The following is a 22,261-nucleotide window of genomic DNA, read 5'->3' on the forward strand; positions in this document are numbered from 1 at the left end:
TTTTTTTTTTCTCTTCTGCAATTGAATTTACCTGCCTGGGTGATCGCTGTGAGAATGAAACTTTTAATACCCTCATGCATTATTTAGGCAACGTCGATCCAACATTAAGCGAAATGAAACTGTGGATCGTCTACCCGCACTGGACCCCCACGGAGCCCAATCAGGGACCCCCAGGAGACATCAGGGAGGACAGACTGGTTGTGCTGTGGTGACATCTGCTGGTTAGAAATCAGTATTGTGTATCAACGTCAAATGAATGTCTTTCTTTGTAGAAAATGGATATGAAATAGACAGAGGAAAACAACTCAGGCTGCAGTTTTTTTTGTTTTTTTTGAAAACCTTTCATCTGGATTAGACTCATGATCAGGGCTCAAAGGAAATTATTTTTTTATTCTGCTTCATTTTAAAACTTCATTTTTATTCGAATATGACGTGTATGACAATAAATAGAACTCTATCTCAACATGTTGTCAAGCTAAAAACAAAAATATAATGTTCCCACCATAGCCTGCAGCAGCTGAGTGGATTCTGAGTTTTCAGTTTTGACATCCTCAATAATTAAGATAAACAAATGAAAAACAAGGCTCTTAGAAAAACAAAGAAAACAGGCAGCAGTAGGCCTATTTGACAGTACCCTGCAGAAATAAACTTCTTTGACATGAAAGAGTCACTTTGAAAGGGTTATTTCAGGAAAAGTCCCCAGGAAACTTATGTTGTTAGGTTTTTCATGGAGGAAGTTGAGAAAGCATGTGTTCTATTATTCATAGAATTCTTTTGTACGCTCTTCTTGACATGTTATCACCCCGAGTTTCCTTCTGAAAACCTGCAACAGTAGAAAACATTTTATTCACAAGGTCACCAATGAAGAGTTATACCCACAAGCACATCAGAATCACAGATGTCACAATTTAAGCAGTTCTCTATGGAGATAATCAAAAATAATCAGTTAACATATTTTTCTAATCTCAACAGCTAATTTATACCCATACTCTTAATCCCTGCGTATAAAGAGATTACAAAACGATTAATCTCAAAGCTCTTAGCAGCTTTGTTAACAGTGCTTATATGAATATAAATAAATGGCCAGATTATAGTATTAAATAAATCTGTTTTCCAAAGTAGGCTATAGGCTACTCTTCCATTACAGATAGCCTACTGCAGTAAAGCAAGGCAAGGCAAGGCATCTTTATTTATATAGCGCATTTCATACCAAGGCAACTCAATGTGCTTTACATAAAGACAAAACATTTTTAAAAAAGAAGCACAAGACAGAATAAAAACAAACAAAACACTGAAAACAGAGTTAAAAGCAAGAGCAAATAAAAGTAAAATAAAAGAAAATAGATAAAGTTTTAAGTTCTCAGCTATAAGCACGTGAAAAGAGAAATGTTTTTAACCTGGATTTAAAAGTGCTTACAGTTGGGGCTGATTTCAGTTCTGCTGGTAGTTTGTTCCACTTGTGTGCAGCATCACAGCTAAATGCTGCTTCACCATGTCTGGTCTGAACTCTGAGCTCCACTATCTGACCTGAGTCAGTAGATCTCAGAGCTCTACTGGGTTTATACTCTACTAACATGTCATTCATGTATTCTGGACCTAAACCATTCAGTGATTTGTAAACCAGGAGCAGAACTTTAAAATCTATTCTGTAGCTGACTGGGAGCCAATGTAAGGTCTTAAGAACTGGGGTGATGTGATCTGATCTCTTTGTTCTGGTTAAAACTCGAGCTGCAGCGTTCTGAATGAGCTGCAGCTGTTTGATGCTTTTTTGGGGGGAGACCAGTCAGAAGACCGTTACAGTAGTCTAGTCTACTGGAGATAAAAGCGTGAATCAGCTTCTCCTGATCAGTTTGGGACATAAAACCCTTAATAAAAGGAAAAGAGACAAAGCCAGATGTAAAAGCAAACATGTGTCCAAACTGATCAAACTAAATGTACATTTACAAACACTTGATAGCTATAAACCTGGTCTTAAACAATGTTTGAAGAATTTTCAATTAATCCTGTAACCCTGCGGACCCAGCCTGCTTGTTCTTCAGCCCCAGCCCGCTCCAACACAAACTTCCTCATGACCTCTTTCTCTGTTCAGCTGCATATTACTGTAAATGTGTATTTGTACCATCTCGTGGACAAATACTGGAACTACCTTATGTCTTTTGGCACAGGCCGTTTCTGCCAGAGGTAAGTAAGTAAGGTTTGACAGGTTCAGGCAACACACCCTGTTTATTTTATGCTTTGACTATGAGCTATGAGGATGTGACTCCTCTGCTCAGGTCGCACAGGCAGCAGAACTGATGAAGGGGAACGAGCAGCTCTGTCTCTAAGCGTAAAGGTGGAAAGTGTCTGAATGTCAGCCTGAATAAAGTTGATCAGGTGAGAATCTTCAAATATCTCATGAACAGGATCAATTTGGTCACATTTTGTTGTCTCACTGTTTAATTGCGCGTTAGAGTTTTTTGATGCTGAACAGGTCAAATTTTGCAAAACATTTTTTCTCTTGAATCCTAAAACAAATGCAAATGGTTCTCAAATTATTGTCATTAACTTCAACAAATACAATACAATACGAATTACTTTATAAATTCCCAAAAGGAAATTCATGAATTGTGGTCTGATTGAAACCTGATATGATTCTGGTGTTGTTAGAGCTTTGCCCAAGTGTTTGCACTTGGTCTTTGGAAACTTAAGGCTCCTTGTCGATTTGATGAATTGTGGATTTGGTTTGGAAATACCCTGGTAATGATGGAGACACACCTGTTGAGTCTGGATTTTGTTTTGTGTTTTTTTCCTGTGGTTGGAAGTCAGGACATAAAGTACAGAAAATGAGGGATGAGATTTTAAACAGAGGCAGAGTTCCAACTGTGATCAGCTTTTTGGTTTGAAAGGTATTTATCCTATCAAATTCTTCTTGTTTAACAGCAGCAGCCACTAACTTCATCTTGAGCAAAGCATTTAAAGATAAGGCAGTGGACGGCTGTGGTTGTCTGTGGTTTTTTAGATTTCTTTCTTCACTCAGCAAGAAAACAGAAATAACTCATGCCTTGTTTTGCATTGTCTACTCTTTCTCTCTAAATAGTTTTGTGCCTTGTTCTTACATCTCTGTCTAGCCTTATTCCACACATTGGAATGACCTCAAGTTACCAATCAGGCCATTGTTGTTTCTGTGTTGTCTTGCATTTCATCAGTGAGACTTATATGTCTACATTGTCGCGCCACATTTGAATTTATTTCTTCTGAGCTGACACTCCAGTAGATGTCTGGTGGACAGATGGGAGAACAACAGCACCTGATCTGGTATTCCCCTGGCAAACTGTATACCACAAGTTAGACCGGTTTTGACAATTCTCTTTTTTCAGACTTAGTCTCTTAGTCTTTTGCTTGAGTTATGGGGATAGCTTCATCTCACACACAGAAGGACCCATGGGGTACAATGAGCATATGCTTTTCTACAAATGTTTCCTCAACACATGAAGGTGGAGAGTGTCTCAAAGTTTAACATTGTTTCTTGATGGTGGATAATGCTTGCAAATATAATTATTCAGGTTGTTGATATATATACTGTAGCCTATACCTTTCTTTACATTCGTACCTTTCTCCAAAATACAGTAAAAAGCATTTACATCCATGTTGGTGGTTCATAAAAGCATCTGAACCTGAGAACCTGATGATCAGTATAGACATGCAGGTTCTTTTAGGGAGCAATCTCTGTATCACATCTTGCACAGACTTGTCTTTACTGGAATCCTTTCCTTTTCAAAGGAATCTCTGTGTCTGATGAAAAAACAAACTGATTTAGTATTTGCTTCCCTATATTTTCGAGCTCCATGTTGGAATAACACAGCGGTTTCTGGATATAATAGGACAGATTTTAAGATTAAAACAACTACATTTTGTGGGCACTAACACAAGTTGGTACGTAAGGTCTTTGTAACATATTCACTTAGAATGACCAGTATAAAGGCAGGCGCATAAACCAAGTCCACCCTGCCTTTATCCCAGGCAAAACGCAGTCTTGTGCATCAATTTTTGGTTCATATTACAGATCTGGGGGGTTCTACATAGAATGGGTTGTTGTTATTTTCCGCTCATAATAGTGGCATAGAATGAGGATCCTTAGTCTCAGTTTCCTTCATGGGATAATTTAATTGTGATGTGTGACATCAGTCTCTGAATGTCCTTACCATGTAACTTGTTTGTCATTGGTTTGTTTTTATCAGGATGCACCAGCAGAGAGCAGAACCACCTGAACCCAGCTGGGTATCCCTGAAGAGTGACAGGTCTTTATTTCATGATGTTGACTTTAAAGGTGATCGACCTGATGGAAGGTAAGAATCTATACCCTGGAGCACCCTATGGAGAAGTGGGCTGGTCCTGGATAGGGCTCTCTCAAGGGATAGTAACAGGATAGTGGTGTGTGACATCAAGAGTCTCTAAATGTCCTTACCATGTGCTCTTAAATAACTTGTGACTGATGCCATGCCAGGAATATTATGTACAAACTGCTTTTAATTTGTCATTGGTTTGTTTTTATCAGTATGCACCAGCAGAGAGCAGAACCACCTGAACCCAGCTGTGTATCTCTGAAGAGTGACAGGTCTTTATTTCACAATGTTGACTTTAAAGGTGAACGACCTGATGGAAGGTAAGAATCTATGCCCTTGCTGGAGCACCCTATGGAGAAGTGGGGTGGTCCTTGGTAGGGCTTTCAAGGGATAGTAACACCTAACTGTCTGCTTAATCAATCTAATTACCGTATGTGTGATAGAAAGACCTCCACAGTGGTCGCTGTGTTCCTACCCGCACAGGAAAGTTACAGAGTGCAGTTTCAGCTGGTGCGATCCGGAATTAATCCTATTAACCATTTTTCATGAAATGAGTTTACAAACATTATTTTTTTTATATATATACTGTATATTTTTTTTTTGGGGGGGGGGGCTTTTTTTAGCCTCGTAAACCAGCCTTTCGCGGAAATGCATTTCATTTCATTTCTCAGGAGAGTCTGGCCTCATCCCCATTCTAAGCGTTTGGCCTGAAACCCTCAGAAGGCCGAGCCAATCAGCGTCGCCGCTGTGATTGACACAGCACGTTGGCCAATCAGGGACCGACTGGTGCAAAGCCCCGTCACTACACCAACTTGCTGATTGGCTAAATGGGGTTGTCTGTCAATGCTACTACTCCCGCCCAGCTCCCGCCCACCCCAAACGCTTACAGGGGGGATGAGGCCAGACTCTCCGTTGAAATGAAATGAAATGCATTTCCGTGAGAGGCTGGTTTACGAGGCTAGGCTTTTTTACCTTTATTGGACAGATAGTTCAGAGAGAGACAGGAAATGGTAGGCAGAGAGAGGGGGAATGACACGCAGGACTTTAAAGGGATAGTTCAGCTTTTTTGAAGTGGGGTTATATGAGGTACAAATGGAAATAGATGCAGTAAGGTCTCTGCTCCCCCCCACTGACAAACAATAAAAGATACATAATGGAGGATAGTGACGTCACTGTGAACCAAAGAGAAAGACAAAAATTTGAAAAACAGTGAGAAATGCAGGAGAGGGAGAGAGAGACAGAAAGATTGATACTGAAGAGGCACATCATCTCAGGAGACCAAAAGAATGGATGTAAAAATGTGTTCTATAGTAAAGGTATTTTATCTGATTTGTCATCTGTAATAAGTTGTGTAAGGTCAGAGGCATTCATTTTCCTTAAAGTTGGTATTATCTTCACAGAATTCAGCAGAAGATCTCAGCGGTCTATAGTGATTGGTCTGCACAGCAGCATCAACCAGACCTGGACTCCATATTTATGGTCTGTACAACCAAACTGTAGATTAAATATTGAATTTCACTTCAGGTCCAAACTGTCTCCATGTTGCTCTGGTTAGACCAGCATGCCTTTAGTCTGACACATTATCAATCACATTCTGTCTTGAAATGAAATGTTCAGTTTATCATCTGTTCCAGCTGCTGGAGGAAAACATTATCGTTTTTGTGAAGAGTGAACTAAAGAGAGTCCAGAGGCTCCTGACGCCAGATTACCCAGAATGCTTAGAGACTCAGAAGAAGGATGAGGAGATGTTGGATGGTGATGATGAAGAGCAGAGGAGGAGCAGCAGAGAGGCATTTCTGAAGATCACAGCGAATTTCCTGAGGAGAATGAAGCAGGAGGAGCTGGCTGACTGTCTGCAGAGCAGTAAGAGGATTTCTCTGAGAGTTCGACATGATGGAGAAAATAAACATTTACAAGCAAGATGGAGGGAAATATGTTAATATACACATTCTTTAGGGAAAGGGTATTGTGTAAATGTCAACTTTGAAATGTATTAGGCTAATTGATCTTTAGAGAGTCCCAGGGAGGGAATAGTGGCATACTCCTACTAATAGACTTAGGCTCAGGTCTTTATCAGATTTAATGAGGCCTTCCTCACAACATATCATATGTTCTGGAGAAGGCCTTTTGATCCACCTCTACACCTTCAAAAAAAAAAACTTCAGTTGGTAAGTTGACGAAAGTGAAAGTAAACTCTGCGACTTGGTCGGAAATTTCAAAACAATACACTGTCAGCTGTCAGATCCCTTTATGAACCTCTGCTAAGTGCCCCCCACACACATGATAGACCCACACGCGTAGGCACCCACACACAAAGCAGCCATAAACACACCCACAGAAGATGTAGGCTACCATTAGCCTCGTAAACCAGCCTCTCACGGAAGTGCATTTCATTTCATTCTGAGGGAGAGTCTGGCCTCATCCCCATTCTAAGCGTTTGGACTGAAACCCTCAGAAGGCCGAGCCAATCAGCGCCGCCCGCTGTGATTGACACAGCACGTTGGCCAATCAGGGACCGCCCTGCTGCCGCCCACCCCAAACACGAAGAGCGGGGATGAGGCCAGACCAAGGGGGCAGTTGTCGGTCTGAGAAGTGAAGCTCACTTCCGCGTTCAAAAAGCTGCAATCCCCTGGGCTGTCGCTGGGGGCTGGCTCCAGAAGGGAGCAACTCCAGTTGAGCCCCATGTTAAAATAGCCGATTTTACAGCTTAAAAAAACATATTTACAGCCTGGTACATTTTATTTTTTTGGTCTCAATCGATAGTTTCCACCCCCGCACACACTCTGAGGGGGGTGAATTTTTTTTAAACTCTACCATTTTACTATTATTAGGTTTAAAGTTCTGGCCAATTAGGGCGCAGAACCGTTGAGTGACAGGTCCGGCGACCGCTGCTACGAGGCCAGTGGGCGGGCTCTCGGCCGGCCAACGGCCGCACCGCTCCAAATATGGCAAGTAGAATCCAACATGGCGCGGTTCAAACCCCCGTAGTAGCGGCACAAAACAGACTCCTCCAAACCAATGGGTGACGTCACGGACGCTACGTCCATTCTTTTTACAGTCTATGGGCCAGACTCTCCCGAGAAATGAAATGAAATGCATTTCCGCGAGAGGCTGGTTTACGAGGCTAGGCTACCATATGTATAGCAACCAGAGACTCCAAAACAATTCACCTCTCTCTCACCATTAACACACTCTTCTTGTGTCTACATGTGTGGAGGGAGGGGGGGTGACAGTGGTAAAAAGAGGGACCTGACGCAGTATCGTCTTTAAATTTCCGACCAAGTCGCGGACTTTACAGTCACTTTCGACAGCTTACTACGTCGTCTAAGAGCGGCGATTGGCTGCTCCTCCTGCTCCCTCTACCTGACTGGTGGAGAAACTTCTGTCGTGGTGGACTTTGGCAAATAACGATTGCAGGCTGTAGGTGGAGCCAGAGGAGTTGGATTTTGTCCTTAATTACCCATTTAATGTCTGACTATCAGAATATAGTGACAGTTCCAGCAAATATGACTGAATAATTGTTACCAACTGAAACTTTAAAGTGTGCCGCTATTCCCTCCCTGGGACTCTCTAACTATCTTTATGTGTAGCTGAGCACCTTTAAAACCAGAGGACATGCACCTTCTCCACATCTTGTATTAACTGATCTTATTTGTTATTTTAGAAAGTCGCGCCACAGTTTGTCAACATAAACTCAAATCTAAGATGAAGAAGAAGTTCCAGTGTGTGTTTGAGGGGATCTCTAAAGCAGGAAACCCAACTCTTCTGAATCAGATCTACACAGAGCTCTACATCACAGAGGGAGGTACTGGAGAGGTCAATGATGAACATGAGGTCAGACAGATTGAAACAGTGTTTAGGAAACCAGACAGACCAGAAACAACCATCAGACAAGAAGACATCTTTAAAGCCTCACCTGGAAGAGACCGACCAATCAGAACAGTGATGACGAAGGGAGTGGCTGGCATTGGGAAAACAGTCTTAACACAGAAGTTCACTCTGGACTGGGCTGAAGACAAAGACAACCAGGACATACACTTCACATTTCCATTCACGTTCAGAGAGCTTAATGTGCTGAAAGAGAAAAGGTTCAGCTTGGTGGAACTTGTTCATCACTTCTTCTCTGAAACCAAAGAAGCAGGAATCTGCAGCTTTGATCAGTTCCAGGTCGTCTTCATCTTTGACGGTCTGGACGAGTGTCGACTTCCTCTGGACTTCCACAACACTGAGATCCTGACTGATGTGACAGAGTCCACCTCAGTGGACGTGCTGCTGGCCAACCTCATCAGGGGGAAACTGCTTCCCTCTGCTCGCCTCTGGATAACCACAAGACCTGCAGCAGCCAATCAGATCCCTCCTGAGTGTGTTGACATGGTGACAGAGGTCAGAGGGTTCACTGACCCACAGAAGGAGGAGTACTTCAGGAAGAGGTTCAGAGATGAGGAGCAGGACAGAGAGATCATCTCCCACATCAAGACATCACGAAGCCTCCACATCATGTGCCACATCCCAGTCTTCTGCTGGATCACTGCTACAGTTCTGGAGGAGCTGTTGAAGACCAGAGAGGGAGGAGAGCTGCCCAAGACCCTGACTGAGATGTATATCCACTTCCTGGTGGTTCAGTCCAAAGTGAAGAAGGTCAAGTATGATGGAGGAGCTGAAACAGATCCAGAGAGCAGGAAGATGATTGAATCTCTGGGAAAACTGGCGTTTGAGCAGCTGCAGAAAGGAAACCTGATCTTCTATGAATCAGACCTGACAGAGTGTGGCATTGATATCAGAGCAGCCTCAGTGTACTCAGGAGTGTTCACACAGATCTTTAAAGAGGAGAGCGGCCTGTACCAGGACAAGGTGTTCTGCTTCGTCCATCTCAGTGTTCAGGAGTTTCTGGCTGCTCTTCATGTCCATCTGACCTTCATCAACTCTGGAGTTAATCTGTTGTCAACAGGACAAATAGCATCCCGAATGTTGAAACTGTTCAAAGACAAACCTGAACCAACACTCTTCTACCAGAGCGCTGTGGATGAGGCCTTACATAGTCCAAATGGACACCTGGACTTGTTCCTCCGCTTCCTCCTGGGTTTTTCACAGGAGACCAATCAGGCTCTTCTACAAGGTCTAATATTACACACTGGAAGAAACTTACAGACCAATCGGAAAACAGTCCAGTACATCAAGAAAAAGGTCAATAAGAATCTGTCTCCAGAGAAAAGCATCAACCTGTTCCACTGTCTGAATGAACTGAATGATTGTTCTCTAGTAGAGGAGATCCAACAGTACCTGAGATCAGGATGTCTCTCCACAGTTAAACTGTCTCCTGCTCAGTGGTCAGCTCTGGGCTTCATATTACTGTCATCAGAAGAAGATCTGGATGTGTTTGACCTGAAGAAATACTCTGCTTCAGAGGAGGCTCTTCTGAGGCTGCTGCCAGTGGTCAAGGCCTCCAACAACGCTCTGTATGTGCTCCATCTTGATTAACTGTGTTGTGTTTGTCAAAACAAAGTTTTTTTTCTCTAACTGTTAGAAAATTGCTTTTGTTTTGTGGCTTCATCTTCAGACTTAGTTGCTGTAACCTCTCAGAGAGAAGCTGTGAAGCTCTGTCCTCAGTCCTCAGCCCCAAGTCCTCTAGTCTGAGAAAACTGGACCTGAGCAACAACAACCTGCAGGATTCAGGAGTGCAGTTGCTGTGTATTGGACTGAAGAGTCCACACTGTAAACTGGAATGTTACAGGTTAGTGAAATGTTGTTTTCTGGAAGAGGGGTTGATGAGGGTGATGAAAATGAAAAATGAGAACGAAAATTAGTGATTTGGCCAACAACTAGTCCCATTGGAGGCTCTTCACAGCTCCGAAAGTGTCAGAGCAAATTTCCAAAAAAGCATAACTTGGATAAACTGACCACATATTGGGACCTAAGTGGTTACTTTCTCCCATGAAAAAATATTTAAACTTAATAAAGTGACATATAACAGTGATACAGCAGAAATTTAAACCAATTTTAGCCTGCTTTACCGCTATCACTATCGGTTGGAACGGAATGCATTCTGGGATACTTGTATACTACAATGTGAACTGCATCGGTCTGCTGGAATGTCATACTAAATCGCACATTTATTATGTAGTATGCAGTACATACTGACTGAGTATGTAGTAGGCGGTTTCCAATACACACATGTGGGTTAATCACAGGTGAGACACTTGAGGCAATCACAGGAGAAAACCATTAGTATCACAAGAGAAGACAAATAAAAATCATATGTAGTTATGTGTGATTATTTATTCAGCCTCATCTCCAGAAAAGCAATAAACATACCCTGAGCCGAAACCACACTGAAATGAAAGTGTAAAAGACAGGTTGACGATTAAAATTAGACAAATGTTATGTAGAAGATAAAGGACAATAAAAAAGAGGAGAGTAGGAATAGTATTTTGAGATTAAAGACAGAATTATAAAAAGGCTAAATAAAACGTCAGCGCTGACCCTAATCTTCTGTAAATTTACACATTTCAAAACTCACTGTATCAATTAGTAATTATCCTTTTTCTTCTTCTTCTTTTTTCTTCCCTTGTGGCCACTTCCTGAATCAATGTGTACAATGGGAACAATGAATAATGTTTTCATGACCACTGATGCAATTGAATCATTTTAAATTAACCAAAATTAATATAATTTTAATTTCCAATAATGTTTGCTTGTAATTCTTCCACAGATTGAGTGACTGTAAACTCTCAAGCACAAGTTGTGAAGCTCTGTCCTCAGTCCTCAGCTCCCAATCCTCTAGTCTGAGAGAACTTGACCTGAGTAACAACGACCTGCAGGATTCAGGAGTGCAGCTGCTGTCTTTTGGACTGGAGAGTCCACACTGTGAACTGGAAACTCTCAGGTTAGTAGCAGTTTGTGGTTTCTTGCATTGAATGAGGTGAAATAATAAACTGGAAAAGTTTTCAGAATTGGGACATTGTTGCCAATATAAACAGCTGTAGACACAATAATTAAAACTGTGTGTGTGTGCGTGCGTGCGTGCGTGCGTGCGTGCGTGTATTCAGTCTGTCAGGTTGTCTGGTCACAGAGCAAGGCTGTTCTTCTCTGGCCTCAGCTCTGAGCTCCAACCCCTCCCATCTGAGAGAGCTGGACCTGAGCTACAATCATCCAGGGGACTCAGGAGTGAAGCTGCTGTCTGCTGGACTGGAGGATCCACACTGGAGACTGGACACTCTCAGGTATGATGAGATGGTGAGACAACAGCAGCTCTCACACTGTGGCCCTGTCCCATTATGTGCACTTGATCACACCTAAACACTTGGGCACATGACGTGCGCGTTCATGTGCTCAGTTTAATCCCACAATGCCCTTCTGCCATTATCAGGAGACACAAGCCATGTTTGAATATGGCTTGTTATGTGAATATTTTTCTTCAAGCTAATTCAATCTTGTGTTTGTTTGTTTTTTACTTGGGGAGCTGGGCTTCCACAAGATTCAACATTTGTTTTTTGTGCATAGAGACACTTTTGGAGAAGATGAGACTGTGATACAGCAGCAGGGTGTTTATTCAAAACTGTTGCTGCCGATTTCTGCACTGTTCTGTCATGATGGAGTTCCTCCCGTGAACTCCATCATGTCTCTAAGCACAGACTTACTCCACTCAACACATGTCATGTTCACATATCCCTGTGTGCTTTTGCCACTTGTACACTATAGGCACTACAAAGTGTATGTGTGTGTGTGTGTGTGTGTGTAACCAAGCACGCGCAAGTGTGGAGAAATGGGACAGGCCCCGAGTCTCTGTCTCTCTGACTAACTGAGGAACTCTGCTCCATGTTTCATGCTGGATTAGTGAAGGTGGATGAAGCTGATCCTGACTTTGTTTCCTCCTCCAGGGTGGACCATTGTGGACCTCAGAGACTTAGACCTGGAGTGCAGAAGTGTGAGTGTGTTTGAAGTTTGATTCATGAGAACACAGGAGCACATGTTACACTACTTTTTTTTTTTTTTTTTGCTTGACTGATTGACGTTAGAATTAATGTTAGAATTATCTTTTCATTACAATTATTCAATTTTTCACTTCCTGTAATTGTCAGTGAAGTTGTTGATAAATGAACAGATAATAAACTGCAGTTGTGTTGTGTCTTGTTCCTTCCATCAGACGCCTGTGAACTGGAACTGGACATGAACACAGTGAACAAACTCCTCAAACTGTCTGACAACAACAGGACGGTGAAATGTGTGAGAGAGGATCAGTTATATCCTGAGCATCCAGACAGATTTGACCACTGGCAACAGCTGCTGTGTAGAACCGGTCTGACTGGTCGCTGTTACTGGGAGGTCGAGTGGAGAGGACTGGTTTATGTATCAGTGAGTTACAGAGGAATCAGAAGGAAAGGAAACAGTGAAGACTGTTGGTTTGGAGCAAACGATCAGTCCTGGGGTTTGAACTGTTCTGATCGTAGCTTCTGTGTTTATCACAACAACAGAGAAACATTCATCTCCTCCTCTGTCTCAAACAGAGTAGCAGTGTATGTGGACTTTTTTGCTGGCACTCTGTCCTTCTACAGTGTCTCCTCTGACAGTCTGAACCACCTCTACACCTTCAACACCACATTCCCTGAACCTCTGTATCCTGGGTTCTGGATGAGTTCTGGTTCCTCAGTGTCTCTGTTTCCTCCGTATTTCACACACACACACGCACGTACACACACACTCTCTGCGCTGTGAAGCAGGTCTGTCTCAGACTCATACACTAAACATTCATTCCTCTGATAACATCAGAATCAATATTTTTAAGACTTGTTGTTTTTCATAGAATAAACATTTATACGAATGATAATCTTCCTGTTGTATATTCAGAATTGAATAATCCAAGTTGGCTTGTCAATGTCCCCATAAAAAACACACAACTGAATAGACAGCATCACCATTGTCTCTGTAGTCAGGAAAAGACAATAATAACGTGTGAATTTGCTCTTAGATTAACAAAACAACAAAAACTGCAGGTTTCACACAGGAATCAAACACTGCTCCTCTGTGGCACTAGATGTCGCCCAGTAACAAAACTAAAGTTGCTTTGCAGCAGTGAGCTTTTTAAAACCTACTTGCTGAGAATAAGATCTGAGACAGTGGAAACTGAACACAACTGAAAGGATGAAACTTCTCCTTTTTAACCAACATTGATGTGAATCTGGACTTAATGTAAAAGAGGTGCAATGTTTTGTTTTTGTAATGTTTGTGTGTAAAAGACAAATAAAGGTCTGTTTGGACTCCCTCCTTTTCAAATTAAAATTATCTTTAATTATGAACATTTCATAATATAACATTTTAAAAATTGAATAAGCCTCATGATACCTTGTACAATAAACCAACTCAAACAAAAATAATTGTAAGCACTTTAAAGCAGAAGTAAGCGATCCAGTCGTTTTGGCTAACTTCTTGTCAGCAGATGGAGTTAGCAGTCCCTACCCTCGTCCCTACGTCACCACATTCACGCGCATCCCTTGGCTGCACACACAGAGAGGACTGCCCCTTTATGCCGTTCTCTCTCCTCATTGGATAAAGGTTGTAGGATACAAGGAAAGTTTTCTCCTCGGCTTATGCAGAGCAGAGTGACTGACAGACCCGTGTTTCGGACCAAACACTCTATGTAAGTGATTGCTGTCGGAAGATATAACTATTTAAGACTTAAATTAACACAAACATTCCGCTTACTTCTGCTTTAATATGAACTGTTTATGCTTCCCAGTGCACATTTCCATGAACTGTAAATGAGTTAAACACATTTAGATGAATACAAAGTTTCTTTTTACACTCCATAAACATTTAAATCACTCCATTTTTGTGATCAGTCCCTGGCTTGCATCCCAGCAGCAGTTGACCACTCTATCTAGTGGTTCTCTGTGCAGCCTCAATGGTTGATTTTATTGCCCTCTTGCAAAGAGAATGGCCTGCAAAGCCCCCAACATCCCACCTTGATAGGCTCACAGTGGGTGATCCATCCCTGCTGATGATGTGCTCGAGAGATCCTCTTCCAGAGCACATGATGGTTTTTTCGATCTTGCCCCAGACGTGGAGATTTAGACAGTCTGAATTAGGAAATGGACTCTGTTGTAGTCTGCTTGGAGGATGTTATTGCTGCTGTACATATTCCAACTTTGTCCATGCTCCTTGCTGTCTTATTAGTCCCACCATCCTGCTTGCTCTTTCTTCTTCCACACCTGCTCGAACCTCCTCCTGGAGAAGAAGATTCCTCTCTTTGTCTGTGGTTTTGTAAACTTGGTACAGTACTTGGGAAATAATCGAGACCTGCATAGCCTCTGGCCACATTCCCCACAAGCTCCCTCTGCCTCAGCCGAGACTCCACCACTTCAAGTGCCTTACCTGCTTTCCATTTCCTGCCTGTTCTCACCTCGATTCCCGCTGCTGACACCTTACAGTACCTCGAGTCTCTGTACAGGAGTGCCTTCCTTGTCCTCAACACCACAAACTCATCTTGTATAGTCAAATTAGCTGATATCAACAAATATTCTCAGGATCCATAAAGCAATTAATAATGTATCGTGACAAAAATATCTAATTGCTAACTCTTTAACATATCACAGTCATCATACTGCAAACCAGCCTTTCTGCTGTAGAAGATTCAATTTAACACAAATGCAGGATAAAATTATAAAAGTACTGCCATTTTATACCAAAGGGTCACAGATCAACCTCTGTGTGAAAGTGTCTTGATCATAATGTCAAGTGTTCTCAGTTTTGTGTTGTGTTTTGTTATTTCTCTCATTTTACATGTAAGCTGTGTTCCAGTCTGAGCAGTTTATTAAAGAGGAGTTGGAGACAAAGCAGGACAGCAGTGACAACGTGCCAGAGAACACAGCACTGTCCCAGGACCTTAACAGCAGGGCTTCACCTTCCCCCACTGAGAGCTCCTCTGCTTCACCTCCTCCCCCTCAGATCAGCAAAAACATCCCAAAAAACAAAACAGAGACAACACAGAAAGACAGAAACTGGCCTTGTTGCAGCGCATGAGCGACATTATCCAAGAGATGAGCAGAGAGCCAGACAGAGACTGTGAGGACTCATCGCTGTAACAATGGAACTGAAGAGGATACAAAACCTGTCTCAAAAGACAGATAAATGACCTGATGCTCTGGACTCTGATCCAGTCTCATACCAGCCCTCACACAGTTTCCCAAGGGAGCGCTGCCACTCCATAACTGTAGTCATAACTTAACACCACTGATGCATTACCTGTATAATGTAACAACTGGAATAGGTGCTTTGATACTTTCATAGTATTAACAGCAAACAGCTACTTTTCAGATAAAACAGACATGGATACACTATCCCATATGGGACCCTTATATATGAACATGGTTGAACCATTTTTTGTTATTTGTAGTATGATGTGATTAATTGTTCTGTGGGCTGTATGAAAATACATTTTTCAATCCACAACAGAAATGTTCTGCTGGAACTGAATTCTCTGCTCAAGTCACTAAACAACAAAAACAGTATCCTAATGAGTTTTTGCAGGGGGGGAAATCCCTTCTACCCCCATCTTTCACTGAATATGTTAATATATGTATATGTTATTTTTTAAGAATTATAGTAGGCTATTCTAATTATATTCTTACTTTGTCCTCATTTGATTTATTATCATTAATGCTGCTATAGCCCTTATTCCCCTTTGCTCAATGAAAAAAAAGGGCTGCCACCTTTTGTTTCTTTGAAAACAAAACACATGCTATACCAAAAATGTTATAGGATCAAGATAGGACCCCGTTCCAAAGGCTAAAGAAGTTCGTTTTAAAGTGTTGAATGAGATTTATCCGTGTCATGACTTTTTACATCAAAGGTTTAATTTAGATCTAAATATTTGTACTTTCTGTAACTCAGACACTGAAAACCTTAGAACATGTTTGTTTGTTTTTTTTGCTGGCAGCGGCTGGGACCCTCTGGAACTCCTGGTAAATTTACAATGGTCAAAGTATTCCACTGCTAACATATGAAGATAGTTTTTTTTCTTATTTTGTTGTTATTTTTCACTCAGTCAGTAGCCTACTTTGCAAACTGTATTCTCTGGAAGTTATGACATGTGCCTTTTGACTGTAAAATAAAGAATTGAAAAAAAAAAAAAAAATCTTTTGCCTTTAAAAAAAAAACACCCCGGAAGTTCCGGGGCCGGGGGACATATTTAGCGGTAGCTCAGGAAGTGCTTTATATGCGGATATCATATGAGTTTGTTGTGACAATGGGCAGGTACCACAGCGGTGACAGACTACACTTGCATCTTTGAGACTGAATCCCCACACAGTGGACTCAGGGGGCTAAGATGAGGAGTAAATAGCAGCTTGTGGTCTTAGCTCCGCCGCACCCTCAGGTTTGTTTGTTTATTGTCTTGGAACTGGAGACATGTCCCGGCGTGTTGCTTTACAATTGGCTGCTGATACCTTCTCTGTCATCTAATATTAACCACCACATCTCACTGTGTCCGCCGGCCGGTCAGTTTGGCTTCGTCCAGAGTGCAGCCGCTGTCTGTCAAGCTTCTCTGCTCAGGCTTCTTGTCCATTATGTGTCACCTACAGCTGAGGACACTGATTTTTGTAGCGTGGCTGCTGGGCTACGTCGCCTTCCTGCTCTCCATTAGAAGGATGTGGACGGGGAAATACGTCCGCAGTCCGCTCGTCCGCTCACTCTTTGTCAACATGGTGAGCGACAGCGAGGCGGTCGCCACCGAGACACAGGAGGTAGGAATTATTATTTATAACATGTTAAGCTAGCTCACACTTTGGACCAGCTTTAAAGGGATAGTTCAACATTTTGGCAAATTGTCATAATCCTTATAGTCATAGCAGTAGGTTCATTACCTTTAATTATTGGTGCATGTTGTTTTGAGATCCGCGGGGCAGAGACGCGAGCTGCTCAGCGAACATAATGGAAGTGAATGGTACAGGTCCCCTGACTCCCGCCGGAGTGATTTCAAAGTAGTTCTGAGTATTTGCTTCATGTGTTGTGATTATATATGAGTATCTCATAGCGTGGTGAATGTGCGGGTCACAACTTGTCCACGAGAGCGTTTTCGAGTTGTTGGATTGTGTATTTGATGAGTTTGATGAGGGACAGGGGACCTGTAGTACTATTCACCTCCATTGTGTTCGCTTGTGTCTCTGCCCCGCGGCTCTGAAAACAACATGCACCGATAAAGGCTTTTGAACCTATGACTATAGGGATTATGGGAATAGGCGAATTTGCCAAAATGTTGAACTAACCCTTTTATTAACAGGGGTATTATTTTGTGATGGGGTTTCTTGAGTCACGTAACAGCACATTTTATTCTCACTCAGTAACGGTAACAGTGTTATAACAGGGGTAACTTTTTTTGATTATTTATTACTGGAAAAAGTAACGCTGTTAGTAATGCCGTTGCTTTATAACGCCATTATTACCATAACTGATTATTAATAACAATGTAAGCTAGATCACAGTGTGTGCCCGTCATTTTCATAACTAAGATATACAGGTTCAACCCGTTAATACTGGCAGTGGGCTTTGGTATGGGTGTGCACACGCTGATGCTTATCTATGTATTCATTGTGTGTTTCTGTACAGCAGCTGTACGGGTATGTTTTGACTCATTGAACAGGTTTCTGTAAGGCTGAGAGGAATGAGTGTATTTATGCAGGCAGGTGATTGGATCAGTCTGCAGGTTATGGTTGTTCTACTGAACTTGGCAGATCCAGTTTTCTTATTGTGTCTCCAGCTTCTACCCATGTGTTCCACTGTCAGATTTGAATGTTGTTGAGTTGTGAGTCTTTCTTCCTTCTTGTCAGTGGTACAGGTGCACTCCTGACCTGCTTGGAGAGTCAATGCGGCCCCTGTTCATCCAGAGCCACCTGGACTCAGGCACCAAGGATTTCCTCAAGCAGAGTGTGGAGAAGTCCAGCTGGATGTTCACCCAGCTCTACCATTCCTTTGTATCAACACTCCTCAGCCCCATGGTCTCACGCACCTCCATCAATGGGTCAGTGGTCCACTCCAGATTCACCTCTGCTCCTATCTGATAAGTTGTGTATGTCTTTATATAATGTTTTCTTTTTCGATCTCAGGTTTCTGGGGCGTGGATCCATGTTTGTGTTTTCCGTGGAGCAGTTCCAGCGGCTGCTCCGGGTCGGCCCAGAGTGGAGGGCTGAGAGACTGCTGGACCTCGGAGCTGGTGATGGAGGCGTCACTGGGGTGATGGGACACTATTTCAGAGAAGTCTATACAACCGAGGTGTCAGCACCCATGAAATGGCATCTTCAGAGGAGAAATTACAAGTCAGTAAGCCTCTCTGTGTTTTCTTTGTTTCTTTGTTTCAAATCTTAAGCCATGTGGACCAATTAGATCTTTGCTTATGGCACCAATTCAAAATCTTGTGAGAATTATGCACTATTTCCCAGAAGTCATGAGTAAATAGGCCTGGGAAATGAAACTGGGGATATTATATACAGACTCCTCATTTATGGCAATATGAAAATTATTCCATAGATAGTCTAACAGTTACTCACATGAACAAACACCCTGCATGTATACAACAGCCGAACGTGAGTGTTGTAGAGTTGTACAAACAACAAGGAAAACAATGGAAATGTGGGGTAAGAAAATGAGTGCATGAATAACCGCTATAATCCCAACATTCTCAGTAAACCCTCAAATAGCCTTTTATTGTTTCTTTTTTTCTTATGTTATACAACCTGCAAACAGATACGTAGATTTTAATTATCTCTTTTTAAAGAGTGACTTATCACCATGTGAAAATCCTTTATTTAACTCAAAAGTTGGACCTCTGACCAAAATGCTCCTCTGACCTCTGACCAAATGCTCCTCTCTCTCCCAACAGAGTGCTGGATATAGACGAGTGGCAGCAGACCGGGTTCCAGTACGATGTGATCAGCTGCCTGAACCTGTTGGATCGCTGTGATGATCCTCTACATCTCCTGCTGGACATCAAGCGCTCGCTGGTTCCCAACACAGGGAGGCTCATCCTGGCCGCCGTGCTTCCCTTCCAGCCATACGTGGAAGTCGGTCAGTCGGGATTCATTGTGTCATATTAAATAGAAATATCCAGTTGAGTTTTTCCACATACCTGCTGTTGGATCGGGGTTTAAACTACTCTGTTTTCTCGTAGGAGGACAATGGCAGCGTCCCAAAGAACACCTGAAAGTCAAAGGAAAGACTTGGGAGGAGCAAGTGACCAACATGTCCAATGAGGTTTTCCGAAGGGTGGGGTTTGAGGTGGAGGCTGTGACCCGCTTGCCATACCTCTGTGAGGGGGACATGTATAATGATTACTATGTTCTGGATGATGCAGTTTTTGTTCTCAAGGCTTCAGACAATAGTGTGGAGTCTGCTCAGTGAATACCAAACACAATGACTGAGACCCTTAACTTTACCTTGGATGGATTTTAGTGCAATTTTCATACGCTTCATCCATAAAACACAGTATTTCTGACTCGATTAGAAACGGTGAGTCAGGCATGAAGCTCAGGTACTGTAATTCCTACATTTACCAGCCATCTTGTGTGACAGTGATACCTCTATCCTTTAAGCAAAAAAAAAAAAAAAAGTGACGGCACTTTGCCTCTATTGAAATGCCACAGAAGATCAAACCAGACATATCACCATGTTGTAGGTGTTTGTTGTATAAAGTCTGTTTTATGTGGGAAGTGTTTACTGTTAATCATGCACCCTTCTGGAAAAAAACAAAACATAGCTGAAGCTTTGTTGAATTTGTACTTAATTATTTTTGTGTCTAATGCAAAGCAACAGATGTATGCACACACTTAAAGGGATAGTTCAACATTTTGGCAAATTGGCCCATTGCCATAATCGCTATAGTCACAGCAGTAGGTTCGTTACCTTTAATTGTCGGTGTAAGCTATTTTTAGAATGGAGGAGCGGAGCGGCAGGCTGCTCAGGGCTATGCTATGGAGGCTAAGGGAATTTCTTGGTTTTCCTCATCAAACTCATCAAATACACAACTCAACAACTCCAAAAGGCTGTCGTGGACAAGTTGTGAGCTGCACAATCACCACGCTATGAGATAATAATGGAACGTTACGAGACTGAGTTGTTTTAGAGGTAAATTCATGCAAAACCGCTGATGCGCGTTGCGTTCAGGGACACTTTTTCAGCAAGCAGACTCTGTATTTACCCTGTATTTACCTCGAAAACGGCTCTGTTTCGTAACGTTCCATTATTATCTCATAGCGTGGTGAATGTGCAGGTCACAACTTGTCCACAAAAGCGTTTTGGAGTTGTTGGGTTGTGTATTTGATGAGTTTGATGAGGGAAACCAAGAAATTCCTTAGCCTCTGTAGCGTAGCTCTGAGCAGCTCGCCGCTCCGCTCCTCCGTTCTAAAAATAGCTCACACCGACAAATAAAGGTAACGAACCTACTGTTATGATTATAGCGATTATGGCAATGGGCCAATTTGCCAAAATGTTGAACTATCCCTTTAATGTATCTGATTTGAATTGACCTCCTTGTGTTTTAAACGGTTAATTTTTACTGAATATTAGTGACGACAAAAGAAATATGAGGCCTTTTTTTAAAGCAAGCTTGTGTAACTTAAACAGCAGTTACTGTAGCCACAGTTGTCACCATACACGATAATGTTCGAAACTGCGTTAATTAATTTTGGCCACTGGCAAGCAGAAGCAGCACAAGTGTTTGTTTTTTTTACGTATATATTATCATGCAATAATAAGGCAACTTGTGAGAAAACAATGGCATGTTTAGTTAGTTCTTACATAAATAGAAAAAAAAGCCATAAAGTCACCAAATGGACTCTATGAAAGCTAAAGTTTGCTAACATTAGCATTAGCTACCATGAGGTACTGTCGCAGTTAATCTGCTCAGTGCATTGAATTAACAAAGGTGTGTTGGTTGCTGCTGAATTTGACTGAGGTTGTTTTGCCTCTCAAAAGTTACACTGTCTGGCTTTGCATCAGTGTTGTGCAGCTAGAAAGTTACTGCACGTCGAACCATTCAAAATGTGCCACAATCAATGCAACATTTGTATTGAAAGAGTATGATGTGGGCTCTAGAATAAAAACCATGTGTTGTTTTCTGTATTTCTCAGCTCTCATTTGTTTATGTCACTGAAGGAGTGTAAATCGTAGTTGGTCATCTTCAGTTTTATTCACAGGAAGAGAAACTTTCCCTGACTTCAAGAGACATTATCATGTGAAGCAAAGCTCCGCCCAACCAGGAACAGAACACAATGATGTACTGATTCATCAGTTAATAAACTTAATCCTTGGTTTATTGTACCTTTTATGGTACAATGAATGTTTTGAATATGTGTTAAACATTTAAGATAAAACTTGGAATGCTTTCAAGAGCATAAAAAAATAAATATATGTTTAACCTGTGCCCTGGTCAATCTATCTCACTGCTTCTGCCATTGTCATTTGCCTTACATCTTCCAAAGCCTTCAGTTTGGCCTGTGTCAAAACCACAATACAGCAATTAGTGTGCTGGTTCTTTATTTTATCCATCTATATTTGAAGCCATTTTTATGAGAATGTTTTCTTCAATAAACCATCAAAATGATCAACATTTGCCTGAGACATAATTGGATTTATCTTGTTTATCTGTTCACTAACATCTAGTGAACATCTGTTCACTATTTTTTTTTAATCTTTACTTTTTGTGCCTACTACAGTGTGTTTTATTTGGACCTGACACGATGTGTGATAGATGCAGTATCCCTTTTTTCTTTTTCTTTTTTGTAAATATCATAGGTGTCATTATTTTTCTTTCTTTTGGGTGGGTGAGGATGTAGGGTGTGTATCCAATATGGGCCGGACTTATTTTGCTACCTGCATGCGACGTCCGGTATTTACTCCACGTAGCTGGGATGAATTTACACGTCAATTTCCTTATACTGTAAATAGCGACTGGG

General features: G+C 41.9%; 2 protein-coding genes across 3 annotated transcripts; both read left to right on the plus strand.

Moving 5' to 3' along the window:
- Positions 1-113: 113 nt before the first annotated feature.
- LOC146967589 (protein NLRC3-like) lies at positions 114-15,400 on the plus strand. Its single transcript, XM_085762221.1, has 8 exons — positions 114-197; positions 5,957-6,185; positions 7,987-9,778; positions 11,032-11,205; positions 11,369-11,542; positions 12,200-12,246; positions 12,466-13,008; positions 15,264-15,400. The coding sequence occupies exons 1-8, from the start codon at positions 114-116 to the stop codon at positions 15,398-15,400; spliced, it is 3,180 nt and encodes a 1,059-aa protein (XP_085618347.1).
- Positions 15,401-16,497: 1,097 nt separating this feature from the next.
- mettl9 (methyltransferase 9, His-X-His N1-histidine) lies at positions 16,498-20,013 on the plus strand. Of its 2 annotated transcripts, XM_085761577.1 has the most exons (6): positions 16,498-16,692; positions 16,898-17,059; positions 18,143-18,333; positions 18,419-18,628; positions 19,192-19,376; positions 19,480-20,013. In XM_085761577.1, exons 2-6 carry the CDS (start codon positions 16,964-16,966, stop codon positions 19,707-19,709), a joined length of 912 nt encoding a protein of 303 aa, XP_085617703.1. In that variant the 5' UTR covers positions 16,498-16,692; positions 16,898-16,963; the 3' UTR covers positions 19,710-20,013. The 2 variants fall into 2 exon arrangements, with proteins under 2 accessions (XP_085617703.1, XP_085617702.1); XM_085761576.1 differs by lacking the exon at positions 16,498-16,692 and having other exon boundaries at positions 16,821-17,059.
- The last annotated feature ends 2,248 nt before the right edge of the window (positions 20,014-22,261 follow it).

This window comes from Trachurus japonicus, chromosome 19 (genome assembly GCF_045865225.1).
Source record: "Trachurus japonicus isolate A0001 chromosome 19, Traja_1.0".
NCBI lineage: Eukaryota > Metazoa > Chordata > Actinopteri > Carangiformes > Carangidae > Trachurus > Trachurus japonicus.

Excerpts from the sequence above, each read along its gene's own strand:
- LOC146967589 (XM_085762221.1), top strand. The coding sequence starts at position 114 with ATGAAACTGTGGATCGTCTACCCGCACTGGACCCCCACGGAGCCCAAT. Across the intron at positions 6,186-7,986 it reads GGCTGACTGTCTGCAGAGCA|AAAGTCGCGCCACAGTTTGT; the intron begins GTAAGAGGATTT and ends TTGTTATTTTAG. Across the intron at positions 13,009-15,263 it reads TTTCACACACACACACGCAC|ATCAGCAAAAACATCCCAAA; the intron begins GTACACACACAC and ends CCTCCCCCTCAG.
- mettl9 (XM_085761576.1), top strand. The coding sequence starts at position 16,883 with ATGTGTCACCTACAGCTGAGGACACTGATTTTTGTAGCGTGGCTGCTG. Across the intron at positions 17,060-18,142 it reads TCGCCACCGAGACACAGGAG|TGGTACAGGTGCACTCCTGA; the intron begins GTAGGAATTATT and ends CCTTCTTGTCAG. Across the intron at positions 18,629-19,191 it reads CTTCAGAGGAGAAATTACAA|AGTGCTGGATATAGACGAGT; the intron begins GTCAGTAAGCCT and ends CTCTCCCAACAG.